Source organism: Callithrix jacchus, chromosome 11 (assembly GCF_049354715.1).
Source record: "Callithrix jacchus isolate 240 chromosome 11, calJac240_pri, whole genome shotgun sequence".
NCBI classification, from domain to species: Eukaryota; Metazoa; Chordata; class Mammalia; order Primates; family Cebidae; genus Callithrix; species Callithrix jacchus.
In genome coordinates, this window is record NC_133512.1 from 998246 (window position 1) to 1019811 (window position 21566).

General features: G+C 36.5%; 1 protein-coding gene across 21 annotated transcripts in view; it reads right to left on the reverse strand.

The window, feature by feature from the left end:
* PDE1C (phosphodiesterase 1C) overlaps positions 1 to 21566 on the reverse strand; it is a 689353-nt gene that overhangs the window by 109716 nt on the left and 558071 nt on the right. For all 21 annotated transcript variants that reach the window (XM_078342145.1, XM_078342151.1, XM_078342149.1 and 18 more), the window contains 2 exons: positions 13403 to 13503; positions 10769 to 10897 (listed from right to left, as the gene is read on the reverse strand). In XM_078342145.1, coding sequence (XP_078198271.1) covers positions 10769 to 10897; positions 13403 to 13503 — 230 coding nt within the window. The remainder of the gene's footprint in view (positions 1 to 10768; positions 10898 to 13402; positions 13504 to 21566) is intronic.

Sequence of the window (21566 nt, forward strand, 5' to 3'; positions counted from 1 at the left end):
GTGAATAAAGCTACTATGGGTATTCATATGTAAATCTTTGTGTAGACACATATGTTTTTATTTCTCTGGGGCAAAAATCTAGAAGTAGAATGGCTGGTTTATAAGATAGCCGAATGTTTATAAGAAACTGCCAGCTGGGCGTGGTGGCTCACACCTGTAATCCCATCACTTTGGGAGGCTGAGGCGGGTGGATCACCTGAGGTCAGGAGTACGAGATCAGATGGTGAAACCCCATCTCTACTGAAAATACAAAAATAATCCAGTTGTGGTGGCATGCACGTGTAGTCTCAGCTACTCTAGAGGCTGAGACAGGGTAATTGCTTGAACCCTGGAGGCAGAGGTTGCAATGAACTAAGATTGTACCACTGCATTCCAGCCTGGATGACAAAGTGAGACTCCATCAAATGAAGAAAGAGAGAAAGAGAGAGAGACAGAGAGGGAGGGAGGGAGGGAGGGAGGGAAGGAAGGAAGGAGGAGGTGGGGGGGAGAGAGAGAGAGAAACTGTCAAGTATTTTGCAAAATGGTTGTTTCACTTTACATTTGGTCACTGGTGTAAAACATTTTCCGTTTTTCTTTGCCTATTCTAATCAGTCTTCAATTTCAGCCATTCTTCTTACGGATATGTAGTGGTATCTCATTGTGGTTTTAATTTACAATTCTTTGATGACTAATTATGTCAGGCACATTTTCATGTACTTATATTCCATTTGTATTTATTTTTCAGAAAAATGTGTTTCAAACCTTGCTTATTTTAAAATTGAATTGTTTTCTTATTAGTGTTATAATAGTACCTTACACATTTTGGATTCAAATCTATGTAAAATATATGTGTTGTGAATAATTTTTCCAATTTCTTGTCTTGCTTTTTTTTAACAGTGTCTTCCAAAGAGCAAAAGGTTTTAATTTTTATGAAGTTCAATTTATCACTTAAAAAAATGCTTCAAGCATTTTCTGTCCTGTCTAAGAAACCTTCACCTACTTCCAAGCATTTAGCTGTTTTCCTCTACAAGTCTTGCCATTTTAGCTTTTACATTTAGGTCTATAACCAATTTTGAGTTATTTTTTGAGGATGGTATACAGTAAGGGTCAAAGTTATTTTTTCCCATTGTTCCAAAACCATTTATTGAAAATATTTTCTTTTCCCCATTGAATTAATTTGGCACCTTTGTCACAAATCAATTGATAAGTAAATTTCAAAACTCTCAATTCGGTCCCATAGATATGTATGTCCTTCTTATACCAATGAAATGCTGCCTTGAATACTGTAACTTAAGCATGTTTCAAAATTAAGACATATGAGTCCTCTAACCTTGTTCTTCATTTAAAAAGTATTTTATTTGCATTTCTATATAAAGTCTATAATAATCGTGGCAATTTCCAACATAATTCTACTAGAATTTTAATTGGACCTGTATTGAAACAATACATAAAGTTTGGAAGATTTGACATCTTTACAATATCAAGTGTTCCACTGCATGATGACAGTGTATCTCTCAATGTACTTAGGTCCTCTATAATCAGCAATATTAAGTTGTCTTCAGTGAACATGAGTTGCATTTGTTTTTGAAAGCTACTACTAAGTATTTTATATGTTTTGTGCTATTGTAAAAAATTGTTTCATTTTCCAATGGTTTGCTGGTAATCTCTCTCGCTCCTCCTCCATCCCCCCCTCTCTCTATATATGTATATGTGCACATATGTATATGCATATATATAATATTTTTTACATTAACCTTGTATCCTGTGACCTTGTAGAATTCATATCATTTCTAATAGCTCCTTTACAGATCCTTAGGATTTTCTACTTAGACAATCATGTCATTTGCTATTAACATCTTAACAATGTTGATGAAAGCAAAATCAAGCATGCTTGTCTTGCTCCCAGTCTTATGGAAAAAGCATTCAGTATTTCATCATTAAGCTTGATGTTAGTTAAAGATTTTTTACACATGCCCTGTATCTCACTGAGGACATTCCCTTCTGTTTCTGGCTTGCCTAAGGTTTTTATCAGACATGAGTGTTGAATTTTGTCAAATACTTGTTATACATCTATTAAAAGAACTTATGATTTTGTTTGTTTTTAAATATGGTGAATTCCTTCAATTAATTTTGAATGCTGAATTATTCTTGTGATAAGCCCAATATATGAGTCAGGATTATCGAGAGAAACCAATAGGATATATACACATACGGAAAGAGATTTATTGTAAGGAAGTGGCTCACAACCTTGTTACAAAGGTTGACAAGTCCCAAGATCTGCAGGGTAAATCAGCAAGCTGGAGATCCACGACATTCAATGTTGTACTTCCAACTTGAAGGCAGAAGCTACTAGGCAGAAATAATTATCTCTTACCTGGGAGGGGGTCAGCCTTTTTGTTCTAGTTAGGCCTTCAACTGGTTGAATGAGGTCCACTCATGTTAGGAAGAGCAATCTGCTTTACTGAGTCTACCCTCTTATATGTTAATCTTATCCAAAAATGCCCTCACAGAAACAACAAAATAATGTTTCACTAAATATCTGGGCACACTGAGGCCCAGGTGAGTTGACACATAAAATTAGCTATCACAAATGATATATAATCTTTTTAGTATATTGTTATATTCAGTTAGTTAATATTTTACTGAGGATTGTTATAACTATGTTCATAAAAACATTAGTCTTTAATATTCCTTTTTATCAATTTTTTTGCTAGAATATGGTATCAAAATTATATTTTAGAAAATAAATTAAATAGTATTTCTGACTTCTCTAAATAAATTTGCATAAGATTAGTATTATCTCTTCTTTGCATATTTGACAGAGTTCACCAGTTAAATTATCCAAGGCTGAATATTTCTTTGTGGGAATATTTTTGATGACAAAGTCAATTTTTTAACAGACATAGGGCTGTTCAGACTTTCTATTTCATCTTATGTGAATTTTAAGTTGCATTTTGCAAGGAATTTATTCACTTAATCAAAGTTGTCAAATTTGTTGAGATAAAGTTGTTTGTAACATTTTCTTATGTATTTCATATATATAGAATCTAATATTGGTTCTTGTGATCTCTCACTTTTTTATTCACCAATCTAAGTAGAAGGTTGTCAATCATGTTGCTCTTTTCAAAGAACCGGCTTTAGCTTTGTTAATTTTTTCTTTTTTCCCCTATTTTACTGATTTTCCTCTTGTCATTATTAATTTCTTCTATCTACTTTGAATTTACATTACTCTTTTTTTTCCAGCTTCCTGGAAAAAGTTGGAATGACTATTATGTTTGGCACTTTCTTCTTTCCTACTATGAACATTTATACCGGTAAATTTCCTCGAGGCACTGTTTTAACAGTATTGCACACATTTAATATATTGCATTTTCATTCTTGATAAATTTGAAATGTTTCCTGGTTTCCTCTGATTACTTTTTGATCACACATTATTTAGAAGATTGTTGTTTAATTTTCACATATATGAGGTTTTCAAATATACAAGGTTTTTCTAGGTATCTTATTTTTATTGATTTCTAATTTAAATCCTAATGGATTTATGCCCTTTAGCATTAATAGGCTAAAGAACATACTCTTCAAGCTTATAATATTTTAAAATTATTAAAACATTTTAAAATGTCCCAACGTGTAATTGAAAATAATGTGTATGCTGCAGTTGTTATGTGGTGTTCCATAAATATTCGTTAGGGCAAAGTAGGTGATGTGCAAATCCTCCTAGGTCCTTACTGATATTTTTGTGCATTTTTTTCTATCAACTGCTAAGGCAAGACTGTTACAATCTCCTATGATTGTGAAAATATGTATTTCTCCTTTTTCTCCTATCAAATTTTACATTGTGGGGGTATACAATTGCCTAATATTTATGACTGTTGTATCTTTCTGATGACATTCTTATTATCAGAAAAATCTTTCTCTTTCATGATATCCTTCTCCTTGCAGTTAATTTTAGCTGATATTAATACTACCATTGCATTCTGCTTATTCTTGCTGTTTGGTATTCTTACATACTGTTATTTTGAATGTTTTTATGCGTTTATATTTAAAGTGTGTCTTCTGTATAACCGCAGTTGGAGTTTGCCTCTTTATCAATCCTACTAATCTTTTCCTTTTAAGTAGAAAGTTTAGTCCTCTAACGTTTAATGTAATTATTAATCTAGTTGCATTTGGGTCTAGCATGTTATTATGTGTTTTCTGATTATCACCTTTACTTTTTTCCCTTCGTACTAACTTTTCTGCTTGGGATTTTTTTTTGTATTATTTATGTTGTAAAATTAATTTTAATTCATCCATTCCTAAATGGTCAATTTAAATTCACCTATTGATAAATAGGTAAACGTTACTAATTTTTAGCTATTATTGTTCATGTTTTTAGTGGTTTCTTGGGGATTATAACATACATCTTTAATTTTCTGTCTATTGCATAACTATATGTAACATGTAAAAATCCTGCAACAGTATATTTACTAACACTAGCTAGTCTTTACATTATCATTGTCACATGTACTACACCTCATATATAAACCCCATGAGACAGTGTTGTAATTTTTATTTTAAATGGACATATACACAATTTAAATAAATGAAAAAATAGTCTTTCATATTTACCCAAGATATTTATCATTTCATTCTTTTCTAAAAGTCTGATTTCACTGTATCATTTTCCTTCCAATAAGTCTTTAGATTTATTAATCAAAACTTTAATAAATCATATTTGGTTTACTAAAAGTTACCTTAAAGAAAGCCTTAAAGAAATTTCTTTAGCACTCCTTATAATGTTGGTGACATATTCCTGTTGTTTTATATTATCTGAAAATATTTTTCTTTACCTTTGTTCTTGAAGTATGTGTTCACAGGATACAGCATCCTGTGTTGATTGTTTTTTCCTTTTAGTACTTTACATAAATTATTCCATTGTTTTTAGGCCTCCTTAGTTTTGGGTGGATAGTCTACCATAATTCAAATTGTTCTCCAAAGAGTAACTTGCCATTTTTGTTTGATTTTATCTTTGCCTCTTAGCAGTTTGACTATAAAATGTGCCTAGGTATGCTTTTCATCAAATTTATCCTGTTTTAGGCTTGCTGAGTCTCTTGAATCTTATATGTTTGGCAATATCTGGAGACTGTTCAGTCATTATTTCTTCAAATTACTTTTCTTCCCCATTCTCTCTCTTTTCTCTGCTTATGAGACTCAAATTGTACTTAAGTTTTCTCACATAAAATTATCCCACAGGTCTCTAACATTCTACTCACTTTAAAACATCTCTTTCCTCTTTTTCAAATTGAATAATTTCAAACTTTGAAATTTGAAAAATCAACTTTTAAAAGTGACTGATTCCTTCTTCTGTCTTCTCTATCCTGCAATAAGCCTATGTAGCAAATTTTAAATTTAGATATTTTATTTCTCAGTTTTAATATTTGGTTTTCATTTATATGTTCATTTTTCTTGTAAATCCTGTATTTCATTCATTACAAGCACATTTTTCTTTATCTCACTGAGCATAGAAATAATTGTTTTAAAAGTCCAAAGTCCTCATCTGATAATTCTAACAATAGTTTATCCTAGAGCATGTATCTATTGATTGTCTCTTCCCTTGCTAAGAAATCATATTTTCCTGATCTTTATACGTCACTTAGATTGTATACTAAATATTATGGGCATAAATTGTAGGTAATCTGGGTTCTGTTATATTGCTCTGAAGATTGTTGATGTTTTATTTTAGCAGAAAATTAATCTGTTTATACTCAAAATACAAGCTCTGTAAAGGTTCAGTAAGCAATACATCAGCTCATATTACTTTCAGTGTATTTCGTGTATATATAGCTTAAGAATCAGCCAGAGACTTGGACAGAGGTTATACACATCATTTTAGTTTCTCATTGTTTGTGTCTCTCTTTTCCAGGGTTATGTCTCACCCTCCAGACTCCAACTTTGATTTCTCTGATCAGAAAGATGACAAAAATTCTAATTAAAAATATATTAAATTTTATACATATACAACTATATAGAGATAGTTTTAGCCAACAAGCTGTTGCCTAGACTGAGGCCAGGCAAATGTTGGCCAGGCATAGTGGCTCACGCCCGCAATCCCAGCCCTTTGGGAGGCCAAGGCAAGTGGATCACCTGAGGTCAGGAGTTTGAGACCAGCCTGGCTAACACGGTGAAACCCTGTCTCTACTAAAAAAAAATACAAAAATTAGTGGGGCACAGTAGCAGGCACCTGTAATCCCAGCTACTTGGGAGGCTGAGGCAGGAGAATTGCTTGAACCCAAGAGGTGGAGGTTGCAGTGAACTGAGATTGCGCCATTGCACTCCAGCCTGGGAGAAAGGCTGCCTCACCAAAAAAAAAAAAAACAAAACCCAAACTCAAACTCACCTCATCCTGTCACATGCTCTAAATTTTCTCATCCCCTTAAAACCCACCTTACGTTGTTGACCCTCCAGAACCCGCATTCTTTTTTTTTTTAATTGTCCATGGTTTATAGTTGTTATTTACATGTGGATTGATTTATTAACAGTTTATTTGGCTTGCCAAAAGTAGAACTCCATGTTATTCCCCTTCAAAATAAAATAAATATCTGATAACACATTCATTTACAAAGGTCCTCCCAAGTCTACTGTACTTATATCCAAAAAGAACTTTTGGATATAAGTATTAAAATTACTTTCATAGAAAGATATAAGATACATATGTTATATTTGTGTTAATGGGCTTAACTGAGAGGCCTAGATAATAAATGAATATGTTATTTATGGGAGAATATGTTATTTATGAGACAATATCAAGTCTTGTGGCACTGCATTTAAAAATTAATAGAATATGACAAAATAAAACAATGTTTTTGAAACAATCCTTAAATGAAAATATAGCACAACACTAAATCTATGTAATTTAAGTTTAAAAAGTCATCAATTATAATCTTTGTTTAACCTATAGAATCCCCCCAAACAGAGAATAGAAACAAAACACAGTGTTATGGGATATACATATAAAGAAGTTTCCACCATATCAGCGTGTTCCAATATATGAGCTATTCCATGATTTTATTCTCTTTGATATAGTATTTATGTTTTACTTTATCTTCAAAATAATAAAGCTAATGCTGAAACACAAATATACAAAGGTAGCACATAAATAAATTTCAACAACTTGTATTTTCAAGTCACTATTTTGGCCATTTGTTATACTATATTCACCTGTGTTTTGCAAATCGCTAATTTTATAACTTGATCAGAGGCAATATTCAAATTATTCACAAATGGTGCTTCACAAATACCCACTTATAAGAATAAGCACTAAGGATGAACAGGAACTATGTTTGCATTGATATATAGCAACGCATTCCACTGTGCATTAATACATTCCGTTTTATTCCAGGTGACTATGGGTTTAGATCCTACCGATGCCAGCATTGCAACCCTAATTGTATATTGAAAGAATGAATGAGACTTATGATTATAGTGGAGTGGAAATACAAATAATACAGCTAAGCTTTTGACAAAATTGTAGCTAAGCAGAAGTAGAAAATCTATAAGAAAAGTATGTATAACAGAAGTAGCATACGTATGTTTTGAAAATACGTTAAGAGGCAATAATGCAAGTTTTGGAGCACATTAGTATATTGACAGAGTATCCCTCTGTCACCCAGGTTGGAGTGCAGTGGCGCCATCACGGCTCACTGCAATCTTTGCTTCCCAAGTTCAAGCGATTCTCCTGTCTCAGCCTCCCAAGTAGATGGGACTACAGGCATGCACTACCATGCCCAGCTAATTTTTTTTTAACTTTTAGTAGAAATGGGGTTTCACCATGTTGGTCAGACTAATCTCAAACTCCTGAACTCAAATAATCCACCAGCCTCGGCCTCCCAAAGTGCTGGGATTACAGACATGAACCACTGCACCTTGCCACCTTTTATCATTTTTATTAAAAAAATTTTTTTTCATTATACTTTAAGTTTTGGGATACAGGTGCAGAACCCGCAGTTTTGTTACATAGGTACACATGTGCCATGGCGGTTTGCTGCACTTATCAACCCATCGTCTACATTAGGTATTTCTCTTAATACTATTCTTCCCCTAGGCTCCACCCCCCGCCCCCCAAACAGGCCCCGGTGTGTGATTTTTCCCCTCCCTGTCTATGTGTTTTCATTGGCCAACTCTCACATGAGTGAGAACATGAGGTGTTTGGTTTTCTGTTCCTGTCATAGCTTGCTGAGAATGATGGTTTCCAGCTTCATCCATGTCCCTGCAAAGAACATGAACTCATCCTTTTTTATGGTTGCATAGTATTCCATGGTGTATGTGTGTCACATTTTCTTTATCTGGTCTATCACTGATGAGCATTTGGTTTGGTTCCAAGTCTTTGGACCAACCAAAGTTGGTCCTTAATAGTGCTGCAGTAAACATACATGTGCATGTGTCTCTATAGGAGAATGATTTATAATCCTTTGGGCATATACCCAGTAAAGGGATTGCTGCGTCAATTGATATTTCCGGTTCTAGATCCTTGGGGAATTGCCACACTGTCTTCACCTCACAATGCATGAACTAATTTACACTCCCACTAACAGTGTAAAAGCATTTCTATTTCTCCACATTCTCTCCAGTGTGTTGTTTCCTGACATTTTAATAATCACCATTCTAACTAGCATGAAACGGTATTTCAATGTGGTTTTGATTTGCATTTCTCTAATGACCAGTAATGAGGAGCTTTTTTTCATATGTGTCTTGGCCGCATAGATGTCTTCTTTTGAGAAATGTCTGTTCATATCCTTTGCCCACTTTTTGATGGGTTTGTGTTTTTTTTTCTTGTAAATTTATTTAAGTTCTTGGTAGATTTTGGATGTTAGCCCTTATGCTCATGGATAGGAAGAATCAATATCGTGAAAATGGCCATACTGCCCAAAGTAATTCATATATTCAATGTTATCCCCATCAAGCTACTACTGACTTTCTTCACAGAATTAGAAAAAAACTACTTTAAATTTCATATGGAACCAAAAAAAGAGCTCGTACAGCCAAGACAATCCTAAACAAAACAACAAAGCTGGAGGCATCACGCTGCCTGACTTCAAACTATACTACAAGGCTACAGTAACCAAAACAGCATGGTACTGGTACCAAAACAGATATGTAGACCAATAGAACAGAACAGACACCTCAGAAATAATGCCGCACATCTACAACCATGTAATCTTCAACAAACCTGACAAAAACAAGCAATGGGGAAAGGATTCCCTATTTAATAAATGGTGTTGGGAAAACTGGCTAGCTATATGCAGAAAACTGAAACTGGACCCCTTTCTTACACCTTATACAAAAATTAACTCAAGATGGATTAAAGACTTAAACATAAGACCTAAAACCATAAAAACCCTAGAAAAAAACCCTAAGAAATGCCATTCAGGACATAGGCATAGGCAAGGACTTCATGACTAAAACACCAAAAGCATTGGCAACAAAAGCTAAAATAGATACATGGGATCTAATTAAACTAAAGAGCTTCTGCACAGCAAAAGAAACTATCATCAGAATGAACAGGCAACTTACAGAATGGGAGAAAATTTTTGCAATCAAACATTTTATTATAACTTTTACAAACAGTTAAATTGGATAGAGAGTTCCTTCTTTCCTGAAGTTATGCAATGATTAATCGAATTGCTCTGCATTTTTTCAGATGCTGGCTGAGTCTAGCATATTTAAATCAAATTTAAGTCAAATATTCCCTTATGTTTTAATAAACTAAAGCTACATGGAAATAGCCACTCTTAACAAAAATCAGCCTCTCAGATTTATTGTTCAGTATAGTTTATCTCTGAATCCTTGAAAAATGGCAAGCACAAACTCAATAAACAGCTGATTATTTAATTAAAATATAAAAATGATTTGAGTCACAATGGATTCAAAAGTTAGTAAGGATTTAGATGATCTCTGCCTGCAGGGTTTCAAGTACCTTTACCTGCATTTATAGCTACAATAATTTATAGGCTTGCTATATATGACACAATGTGTGCTAAGCATTTTAAAATCATTATGTCATTTGTCATAATCTAGTCTCACTGCAAAGTAAATGTTATTTTTGAGAAATTAAATTTTTTTAAGATGTAAAGATATTGAGTCACTTGCCTAATATTATACAACTAGTAAGTGACCGAGTCCATATCCAAAACACAGGTATGTGCCTAAATCCATACACACAATGTCTTTCATTCATGCAGCAGAATTAAGTGCCCATAATTGTTTTAAATGTCAAATAATTTCCTTAGAAAATGTCAAAAGATTGTTAAGAAGTCCAAATCAAATATAGGGTGAAAAACACATGCTATTAAATGAAAGATAATATTGAGATTTAAGAAATTCAGATAAAAGCAACACAAGTTTCCTAAGGTTAAAGAAAAGCAAATATATCCAAAGTGTCCTCAGTTGAACACTGCTGGAAGTGATTTTTCAAACTTTCTTCTTTGAGAATTTTTAGGACAATATTGAATTATTTGACTCAAACTGGTTCCACTTTCCAATTCATCAATAAAAAGCAATGTAAAGATGGCAAAGAGAGTAGTTGGAACTACTCTTAATATTCCAAAGTCTTTATTTATAAATATTTGAATATCTGCATAAAGAAAAAAGAGAAATAAGATATACATGCATACACAAAGAGAGGGTGTGAGAAAAAGAGAAAGCAACACTAATTAACATTTTAAGCAAGGTGTTATTTTCTCAAAAACAGCATATTTCATCTATCTTCAAAGTTCCTTCCCTGGCCTCCAAATCTTTCTTGTCTCATCCTTACCTCCAGTCATCCTTTGAGAGGTTAATCAAAATATTCATTTCCTCATCATCCTGCAGAAGGCGATAGGCTGCACTTAAATGGTGATTCTCCAGTACAGATCTGTCATTGTACAGAATAGCTGGATCAGACCTGAATAGAAAGCCAAGTAAAATTCAGAATGTTAAATAGCTAAGATTTACTTGGGCAACTCTAACAGGCTGGAACGCACCGTCATCTTTCCCATGTTTAGAAATTATCTTTGTCCCCAGGCCATTTATGTGAACCAAAAGCTCAATCACTACAAATCATCAATAGATGAATGTAGGGTATTTTACTATCGGTACATGTGTGGGCAGGAAATATGTGACATCCAGCCTGAAAACTCTCTAAAAACTGTTTTACAACCAGATCTCAATTATGTATTCGTGGCAAAGGTTTCTGTTAAAATATGGGCCACGTCAAACTTCTTTATATTTTCTGGAATGTTTTCTTACGTCTTATTTTACTCAACAAATGCACTGGTTTACTTATTTTATTTGTAATTTTCAGAACACATATCACCTAGTGGGTACTATCTGCAGGTTGCCTCTGATCGTGGCTTGATATTAAAGTTTTTCCATGCAAAAGCCACATGTGGAGAATTGAGAATAAAGAGTAGAAAGATTGTAATGTCAGCTTTTAGTCCCTATCTCATACTATAGCTGAATGTCACTAAACATTGGACTGTACATGATGTTAAGATCTTTAATTTAATGAAAGCTTGGATTATTGGTTTCTCACCAAGGAAGCTAAGCTCCAGAGACTTAAAAGAACTTGTTAGAGCTCTTCGGTGGCCGGTGGCAGGGCTGGGATGAGGGCAAGATCTTCTGACAGCTGGACCAGTGCTTCCCCAAGGTAACTTCCACCTGCCATTGGCCAAATTTTGGGCTGTATCTAGGATACCTTGAAACTATTAGGCTTAACATTTTATTCATCAAAGGATTATGGGCCTGCTTACAGACTTTGTTTTCTGAACAGAGATCACACAGGCTGAGATGCTTTGGATAAGATTCTGTTGAACACGGCCAATGTTTAAATTTCATTCCAAACCAAGCTTAACTGAACACATTGGAATTTTCCCACTCCTAGGGAGATAACACAGAACATGCAAATCCCAAGGTGAAAGATTTGCTGTTACATCTGTTGAGTAACTTAGATACCAACTGATGTGTATTTTGTGACACCCTGTTCTAACTCCTGTAATTAAGCCATTCTCCCCTGAGTTACGACTGGTTTTGATACTGGTCTCCAGGCAAGACCCACATACAGTTGCCCAACCCACCTCTCTTCCATGGACAGGTGCTATTCACCACGGCCTCTGTCCTCAGAGCAAAGGTTCCATCCACAGACACATATTAAGCAGAGCTACCCTACAGAATTCCCTGTATTAAAGACCTCGGAACAGAACCACACAAAGCTGCTTTTCTGCAGCTTAGACTAAGTGAGAAGGCATGAAGGTGGAACCGAACGAGTAGCTGAAGTTCTTTTGTCTGCTTCCGTTCAATTAAGATTTCCCTTCTGAACAGAGATCAGACAATACTGTCTTCTTTGTGTATGCTATAATTAAGTGTTGAGTTCATAAAATACATGTAGATTGACTTAGTGAACACAAACCTACCTAGAGTGTGCACCTGCTTTTTCAAGAGAAATCAGCAAGTATTTATTTGATGTCGAATTCTCATCCCTCCCTGCTATATTCTTTCTCTTTGACTTACTACCTTTCCCCGTATCCTAGTTCCTTTTGATTACTATATCAAGGATAATTAACTAACTCTACTGTTAGTTTCTCTCCAGTTCCACATTATTGTCTTAAGAGAGGTCAAGTTCTTAGGCTCAGAGAGGGCACAGGTTTTATCCTAAGTAGAAATGATGATTGACTGGTGCTATTGCCTGGAATTCTGTGCTGGAGGAATACTAAGAACAACACCACAGTTTGGTAAGAGAAAGTAACAAAATCAATTAATGTCTGTTACAGGTCAGGAGGTTCAGAGTGGGGCACTTAGACCCATATTTACTGTCTCCAATGGGGAGGTTTGTGTTTACCCGTGCAGTCCATCAGGAAGGATATACAGGTGGCTCACAGTGAAGGTGGCCTACAGGAGACAATCTTACTCCCGGGGCCCTATGCCAAGGAGTAATGCAAGCACTAAACAGAGCAGAGATGAAATTAGAGAGGATGAGAAGAGATCTCATCAGAATCCCAGAGATCAGAGGGTAAGATTGCTCAATGTTGTTAATGTCAACAAAAACACTCTAAGCCTCAGTGTCCCTGTTCATTTCCTTTACGTCACCTGGGCCTTTATGTAAGCTGCCCGTTTCCTGTTAGAAATAGGTAGAGCATGCATAGAACATAACCAAATAGCAAACATTAGAATAGAGAAAGAAAGGACATCTATATGAGATCTGAACAAAATAGGAGAATAATGAGCAGATGGCTTCTTAAACTCTAAGTCTTGATTGAAGCTGACCAGACTAATCTCTTGTTTAGAGGTTCATAGTTTCAGAAACTCACAATAGGAAAACTATGCAAAAGAAAGGTGACTAACACCGTTTTGACTTCTAAAACTGTCTCTCTGATCCCTCTTGCCTCTTTTCCAAACATTTCAACACCCTCACCGAGTTTGAATGTGGAAATTGTTGGTGGTTCCGGTATGCTCGTAGTCGTGGATAGCAGCTGAGAAGATTATAGCAAAGATCTCCAGCTCTGTCAGCCAGTTCTGAAAGGAGATTACAGAGCAATCAGATAATCTGTTTCTGTTTCCTTCTCAAAGTCTTCAACTTGCTGACAACACACCCACAGTGCTGCCGTTCTACCCTGCAGCTGGTAAGCTATTGCCAAAACACAAGTTCTGAGAGACAGAAATAAGTTATTTTCCAGTGAAGAGACTTGGAAACTTGTGATTTGAAAACAATGTGTTCAGTAAGGTTGGATAAGCTAACTAGTAGTTTTATCTTTTCCAAGAAATCGAAGAGAAGGAACATGAAGACTTGCAAAGCCCTCATTGCATCCTCTGCCAATCTACAAATAAGGTTCCTAGGTACACACACACACACACACACACACACGCACACACACACACACACGCACACACACACACACACACACACATTATTAGAAAATTTGACGCAATACCAAGAATGAAGAGTAATAGAAAACCTATAGGAGGAATATCCACTATGAGGTGGGTAGAGACCGATGAAGAAATACTTGGTTTTCCGCTCTATGCATGCTGATGATGTTTGAAAAGACTTCTCCCCATCCACACCATCAACATTGGCTGTGGGTCAGTGGCTCACAAAATGTGTTCCTTGGACAAGCAGACAGCGTCACCTGGGAGCTTGTTAGAAATGCTGGCAAATTCTTCAGCCCCACCCCAATCCCACTGGATCAGAAACTCTAGGTTGTGACTTCTATTTAATGGACTCTGTGGATGTACTTGCTATCATTTCTGCAAACCATCCTGGCCAATGCCCACACAACAGAATATGCCTGACTCAGGCCGCCTTTTCATAAACTTTGCTTACTTCCGTTACTAGTTAAATTCATGCTTACGTGATTCAGTATGGTTTATTATAAACCGCATTTTGATAAATTGCACTTGTTATAATTATGTAACTAAATATAACACAAACCAATAAAATATGAACGCAACATTGGAGTTGTTATTTCTATAGAACCTACGTTTAATGCTTTGGACCGTCACTAAAAGAACTGCTGTAAAAACATGGGTGACAGCTGTGAACGAGCAGAAAACATTTGTAAACGTTAGAGAGCTTCTGCACTGTTGGCTTCAGGCACATCTTTAAGTTCCCATTTCACTTTAAAGAGATGAGACTGGAAACCTTTGATAGGGGCAGGTTGATGTAAGAGAAACATGAGTATCCAAATTGGTGAACTCATAAAAGACCTGGGGTCTGAATTAAAGATTAGTGCATAAAATAGATCCATATGATTTAAGTTAATGAAAAATGAGTTAAAATGAACACTTAAGTGTTTATAATTCCCCACTTTAGCCATATCTTTCAATTAACTACCAATTTTGAAGTATTATTGACTTCTTTGAAAATTGGTGAGGGAAAAATAAACAGATGATATAGAGCTTATGAAAAAGATTTCAGAGTTGGGGGAAAATAAGCATAAACATAACTCAGGAAAAAAGAAGCCACTATACTTTTAAAAATGATTTCTAATAGAATACGGCATGAAATGTCAGGAAGCTTCCTGGCATCTTCAATAATATACTCAAAAATACAAACTGAGGTAAATGGGATGGAAAGTCAAAGAGAACGCAGACTAAGACGAAAATCAACAGAATGAGATGAAAAAAAGATGGGCAAGATAAGAAAAGATTACAGGAAAACAGAAGCTGCAAAACCCACTGTAAAGGCAGCAAAGAGCCTCTTCACCAGCCTCCTCATGGTCTCGGGACCCGCCATGTGGCAGGCACTATGCATGCTAGGTGCTTTCATATAGAAACTCATGTAACTCTCACTACTCCATAATCGCACGTACTGTTGTTATCCCCACGTGACAGGTGAAGAAGCAAGCAAGGAGGAGGTACGGGATTTGCCCAAGGTCACATATGCAACAAGCCACACACCACGCCTCCAGAATTCTCATTCATAATCTTAAATTGTATTTCCTCGGGGTTATTGTTCATGTGTTTGTTCAAGTTTGCATGAAATTATAGAGGCATATTTTGTATTACACATTTTTCTTGTTATTATCCATATCTATATTATACAGAGTTTTTTTTCCATTTGACATTGTCTTCCTTTTCTTCCCCAACACTCCGTCCCCACCCATCTGTCCCTGGCTCCCTCTACCCCCTTCCCACATATATCTCTTATTCTAAGGACATGTAAAGTTAATTTCACATTTTAAAATCAGATTATGAATGGGAGACAGCGTAACATCTAAATGAGTCCTAGTCACAGAACATCAGCCCAGCCAGCAGACATCTAAATAACAGTATAATTAGTTCTCACATTACAACTATCAGTGATGCTTCCTTCCTTACCCAAATAATTGAACAAAATCCTATCTTAGGTATAACCCACTTCTTTTTTTTTAAATTGCATTTTAGGTTTTGGGGTACACATGAAGAACATGCAAGATAGTTGCATAGGTACACACGTGGCAGTGTGATTTGCTGTCTTCCTCCCCTTTACCTGTATCTGGCATTTCTCCCCATGCTATCTCTCCCCAACTCCCCACCCCCCGCTGCCCCTCCCCTATAACCTACTTCTAATAAACCAAAAACAATGAATGATTAAACAGGAATGCAACAACAACAGAAAGGAAAGAAAACAAACCCATCATCTTTAAAACTCATTTTAACACCCTAGTTTTTCAAAAAACACCATGTGTGTTTAGAATCAGTTATGCTGCTTTGGGAATAAGAAGAAAAGTGGTATCTGGCAGAGGAAAGGAAGGAAAAAACAGAAAAAGCTTCAGAGAGGAGCGGTGTTTGAGGTGGGCCTTGAACACTGGACAGAGAAAGAAATGAAGGTTGGCATTTTGAGAAGAATGAACTAAGTGGGCAAGTCCTGGCAGCAAAAGCGTGTTCATCTCAGGTAAGAAAATTATGCCCTTGACTGGAGCAGGAGTTAAGGCTGATTGAGGCATCAGAAAACAGAGTGAGTGAGGAATGTAAACCCGATTCAGCAGCCAGTGAAGTTCACACGCAAGAGTCATGCGATCAGCTCATAACTTCAGGAAGGATATTTGGACAGGAGGAGAGAAGGGAGATAAAAAATAGTGTTTTTTTTTTTTTTTTTAAGAGAAAGTCTCACTCTATTGCTGAGGCTGGAGTGCAGTGGTGTGATCTTGGGTCAGTGCAACCTCTGCCCCCAGGGCTCAAGCAACACTCCCACCTCAGCCTCCCAGGTAAGGGCTGGGACTGAAGGCATGCACCGCCATGCCCAGCATTTTTTTTTTTTTTTTGTATTTTTAGTACAGATGGGGTCTCACCATGTTGCCCAGGCTGGTCTCGTTTCTGAGCTCAAGCAGTCTGCCCATCTGAGCCTCGCAAAGTGCTGGGATTATAGGAGTGAGCCACTGTGTCTGGCTAGAAGAAGTATTTTTAGATTGAAAAGTTCATATAGAATATACAGACAGTGTGGAGGTAGAAGCCATATGACTTTGCAATTATCTGAATTTTGGGAGTGGTGGGAGGACCAGATGTGGTTGCAGCTGAGGAGAACAATACGTTAGATGACCTCAACACCACTGGCCTCACTAAGTGGCTAACAAACCTTTCAGGTAGTGTTAGATAGCATCACTAACAGAAACAGAGAAAGTGGGAGAAGCTATTTGGAGGAAATTGGGCTTCATATTTTAATATAGCTCGGATTTCCTCGCCTTTTCCAAATTAATTACCATGAACCAGAAAGTTTTGTGTCAATCCACAAGAAGTCAGAAATTTAAAGTCCCATTGGTATTTTATGCCAGAATGATCTATTGGTGACAAGGTACAAGCCACAGATGCTATCAGTATTTTCCTATCTACAAAATACGAACGAGTGTCACAACTAATTCATGTCAAAGGATGCTTTGACAACTGGTAATGGGGGACCTTAGGTTTTGCCATGTATGACTCAGGAAAGCAAACCATGTGTTCCTACATATAGGGGAAGATGAAGAGACGTGGTACAACAGACCAGAGGAAACCTGAAGGAAAAGGACATGGCCAATTTCTCACTGTGAGAGGAGACATTACTAGCAAGTTGTGACTTTTCTACGTGAATGGCAGAGTTTCCTTACTAATCTGTTAGTTGTCCATGCCACCTTAACAAATGCTCACAGTCCTAGAGGCTTAAAGAACACTTCCAGGCTGGGCACAGGGGCTCACGCCTATAATCCTACCACTTTGGGAGGCTGAGGCGGGCAGATCACCTGAGGTCAGGAGTTCAAGACCAACCTGGCCAACATTGTGGAACCCGGCTGGTGTGGGTGCCAGTAATCCCAGCTACTCCTGAGGCTGAAGAAGGAGACTGTCTTGAACCTGGGAGGCAGAGGTTGCAGTGAGTCGAGATCGCACCATCGCATTTCAGCCTGGGTGACAGAGGGAGACTCCCTCTGTCTCAAAAAAAAAAGGGAACACTTCTGTTTATTGGCACACAATTCTTCTGGTCAGAAGCCCAGTATGGATGGGTTCTCTGGTCAGGATATCCCTAGGCTGACATCAAGGTTTAGACATGGTTGCATTCCTTTCTGGTGTCTCTGGGGGTAAATCTGCTTCCAAGAGTATTCAGGGCATTGGCAGAATTCATTCCCTTTTCCACAGTTTCCCTCCTCACCTTAAAGCTGGCAATGACTGTTGGGTCCCTCTCACACTTCAAACCTCTGACTTTTGCCATACCTCCTTGACTGTGATGAACTTGTGTAATTACATTGGGCCCACCTGGAAAATCCAGGCTAATCTCCCTATTTAAGGTCTTCTGATTATTAATCTTAATTACATCTGCATAATCCCTTTTATAATCCAATGTAACATATTAATAAACACATGTGACACCAGAGAACAAAAGTCATAGGAGCCAAATTTTTGCCAATTACAATCCCTAATAAAATTATTTGGCACTCTTCAAACAAGATGTCATTTTGATATCCTTAGTCTTTCCTGTATTAATATGGTAATGTCATAAACAACAAGAACAAAATCCAAGATACATAGCTTCTCCTTTCTGAAAATAAAATAGACAAAGGGAAAATTACTGGCACCTTGCTTGACAAAAGCAATGAAAATGGCCAAGAGGTAGTTTTGGAGTTTGAAATCTTTTCACCTAAATCAAAAGTATACTAGAGCTTAAACTCTGATTAACATCTATTCAATCAATAGATAACTCTTCAATCTCTTTCTGTCTAAGGATTTTCTCTTGGAAATGAGCAAAATAATTCTGAAAGGATCCAAGTATCTTCTAGGCACTTAAGTTAAACAATAATGAGTAATACAAACAGATCACAATGTTTTACATTCAAAAGGATTACTGTTGATGTTGAAGCCCAGACACCACTTTATCAAGGGGATGCTTTGATTCCCTATGTGCCTTACAATTTATAACACTGAAATGATGAAAAACATTTTCTTCCTCTTGGTTTGTAACGAAAGGTTAGAGTAGCAATATGTTCTCCATTCATCAGAATGCTCCCACTGTTTTGTAAGCTCACAATGAAAGAAGTTTGTTTTTAGCTGCATTTCAAAGAGAGAGTAGGTAGGAAATAGTTTCTATAGTTAAGAATCACTCTAAATATGGCCTGAATTGATCATGGAAATTCAACGGCAAATGAAAAATGAGCTCATTTAAGAACAGTATGCAGTAAATCATGATCACTGTCTGTTATGATACATTTATGTTAATGATAACTTGTGTTAGCATAAATGCTGGGGGTTTTTGGTGAGAGCTGAAGAAGCTGTGCATGAGTCACTTTTATGTCCCCAGAGTATACTCTGTACAATAGGTATGTTGAATAGATGAGTTCAAAGTGCATTTTTGCATCCACTTTCATCCTCACCACAATAGCTGGAAATGCATGTGAGGATACTGAGATGTGAGAATATAAGAGGCTCTTTGTTTTTTTCCAATTGCATATGGTAGAAGCATGCCTAATATTTAAATGCATGGCCTCCAAAGTCAGAGCTGGGACCAAATCCTGGCTCCCATACTGTAACTCAGTTGTTTGGGCTGCTATAACAAAATAACAGAGGCTGGGTGACTTAAACAACAGAAATCTACTTTCTCACAGTTCTGGAGGAGAGACGTCCAAGATCAACATGTCAGCAGGACTGTTTTCTCCTGAGACCTCTCTCCTTGCCTTACAAATGGCCATATTCTCTCTGTGTCCTCACAATGGACTCTTCTCCCTGCAAGTGCATGTCTGTGTCCTAATCTCTTTCTGTGAGAACACCAGTCATATTGGATTAAGGCCCATTTATATGACCTCATTTTACCTTGATACCTCTTAAAGGTCATCTCTCCAAATACAGTTCTATTCTAAGGCCCTGTGCTAGGACTTCAATATACAAATTGATGAGAAACACAGTTTAGCCCATATAGCTACTTTATAATAGAATAATTTTAATTTCTATGAATTAGAGATTTCTCTTCCTTAAAATAAGAATAATATTACTTGGGAATCACTGTTGATTGGCCACTGTTGATTGTAATGGGAATCACTTGATTTTGTTTGGGATGGCAATGTGTCAGACTGCCCTCTATATTGCAGTGGTCATGAGTCACAGTTCTGGCCAATAAAACAGAAGGAAAGTTGCTGGATTGGATTTCTGGATAGCTCTTTAAAAGTGGGCAGATTTGTTTGACTTGCAACTTTGGTGCTTTGTATGCTCCCTAATATTCTTACCTGGATTTGCAAAGGTACATCAGCCATTTTACAAGCATAAGGACAAGAGCTACAGTCAAAAGAGGTAGGAAGGACACTGAGAAGGCTGTTGCTGCTGAAGAGCTGTCATGTCCTCCCTGGATGTCTCTTTGGACAGACCACACAAATGCAGAGGACACACATACCCCTGACCTATCTAACCCACCTGGACATTCACTTACAAATATGTTCCAACAACCAAACTTCACGAGACATTTTGAGGGAAAAAAGCCAATAGTATAAGAAGATTCTCATAAACAAATAGCATATTCCCCATGAGTTACAAGATACAATTCTATTTTTTAAAAGACGTTTAAAAAAGTTTTAAAAATGTGTAGGTATATTCACAAATAGGTAAGGCTGCTAAGACAATAGCACATCACAAGGGCGAAAAAAAGGAGTTCCTGAAACTAAAAATATTAATAACTAAAAATATTAAATAAACAGGTCGAATAACTAGAAGGACATATCTGAAGGCTAAACTGATAATGTGGAAGATAGAGTTGAGGACATCTCTCAGAAGGTGTCATTAAAATACTGAAAGATGGGGAAACATGCGAGAAGCTAAAAGGTGTGCAGATGGATTCAGGGTTCTAAGAGAAGTGCCAGAAGCAGACAGAAATGATGACAGACAGGGAGAAATATTCACATAAATAACAGAGTGTTTGGCTTTCTTCTTATCAAGCACAAAGCAGGATTAGACTTTCTGGCCCCTTTATGATTGGGAGGGGCTGTGTGAGTCATTTTGGCCAATGAGTTGTGAGCAGAAGTGACAAGCAAAGTTTCTGATTCTTAGAATTTAAATACAGGCATAGAAATATGAGAGCACCTTTCTCTCTGCCATAATGTCTGACAACTCTCAGGAAGGTGGCTGTTTAGAAAACCTAGGTCCTGAAGTGAGAATAATACAGGCAGCTTCTTTAACTCACTGTTGGGTGGCGGGGGTTGGGGGGAAAAGCATATATTATTTCTAAACCATTGAGATTTTGGGATTGCTTGATCCTGTAGCAAAACATAGCCTACCCAAAGGAAAACACACCAAATGAACGAAAATCTTAGGGGTGAGGAAGATGTATTCTCTCACTAATATGTTACCATATTTTTTTAAGAAAGTATATATAAGGTCATACAATTCAATTGCAAGTTTTGAAATTTTTACATATATGACTAGCATTGTTAGTCATGATTACTTATGTTTAGTAATAACAACACCTACCATTTACTATTATTCGACTGCATGCTAGGCACTAGGTAAACATTTTTATTTTAAAATGTTGAGAAATTCAAACATTTTTTCAGCAAAATATTAAGTTCTCAGGAATGGAGATGTCATAACGAAAGAAAATAAAAGTGGTTAATTCATAAGGAAAATGTTTAATTGAAAGAATTAACAATAAA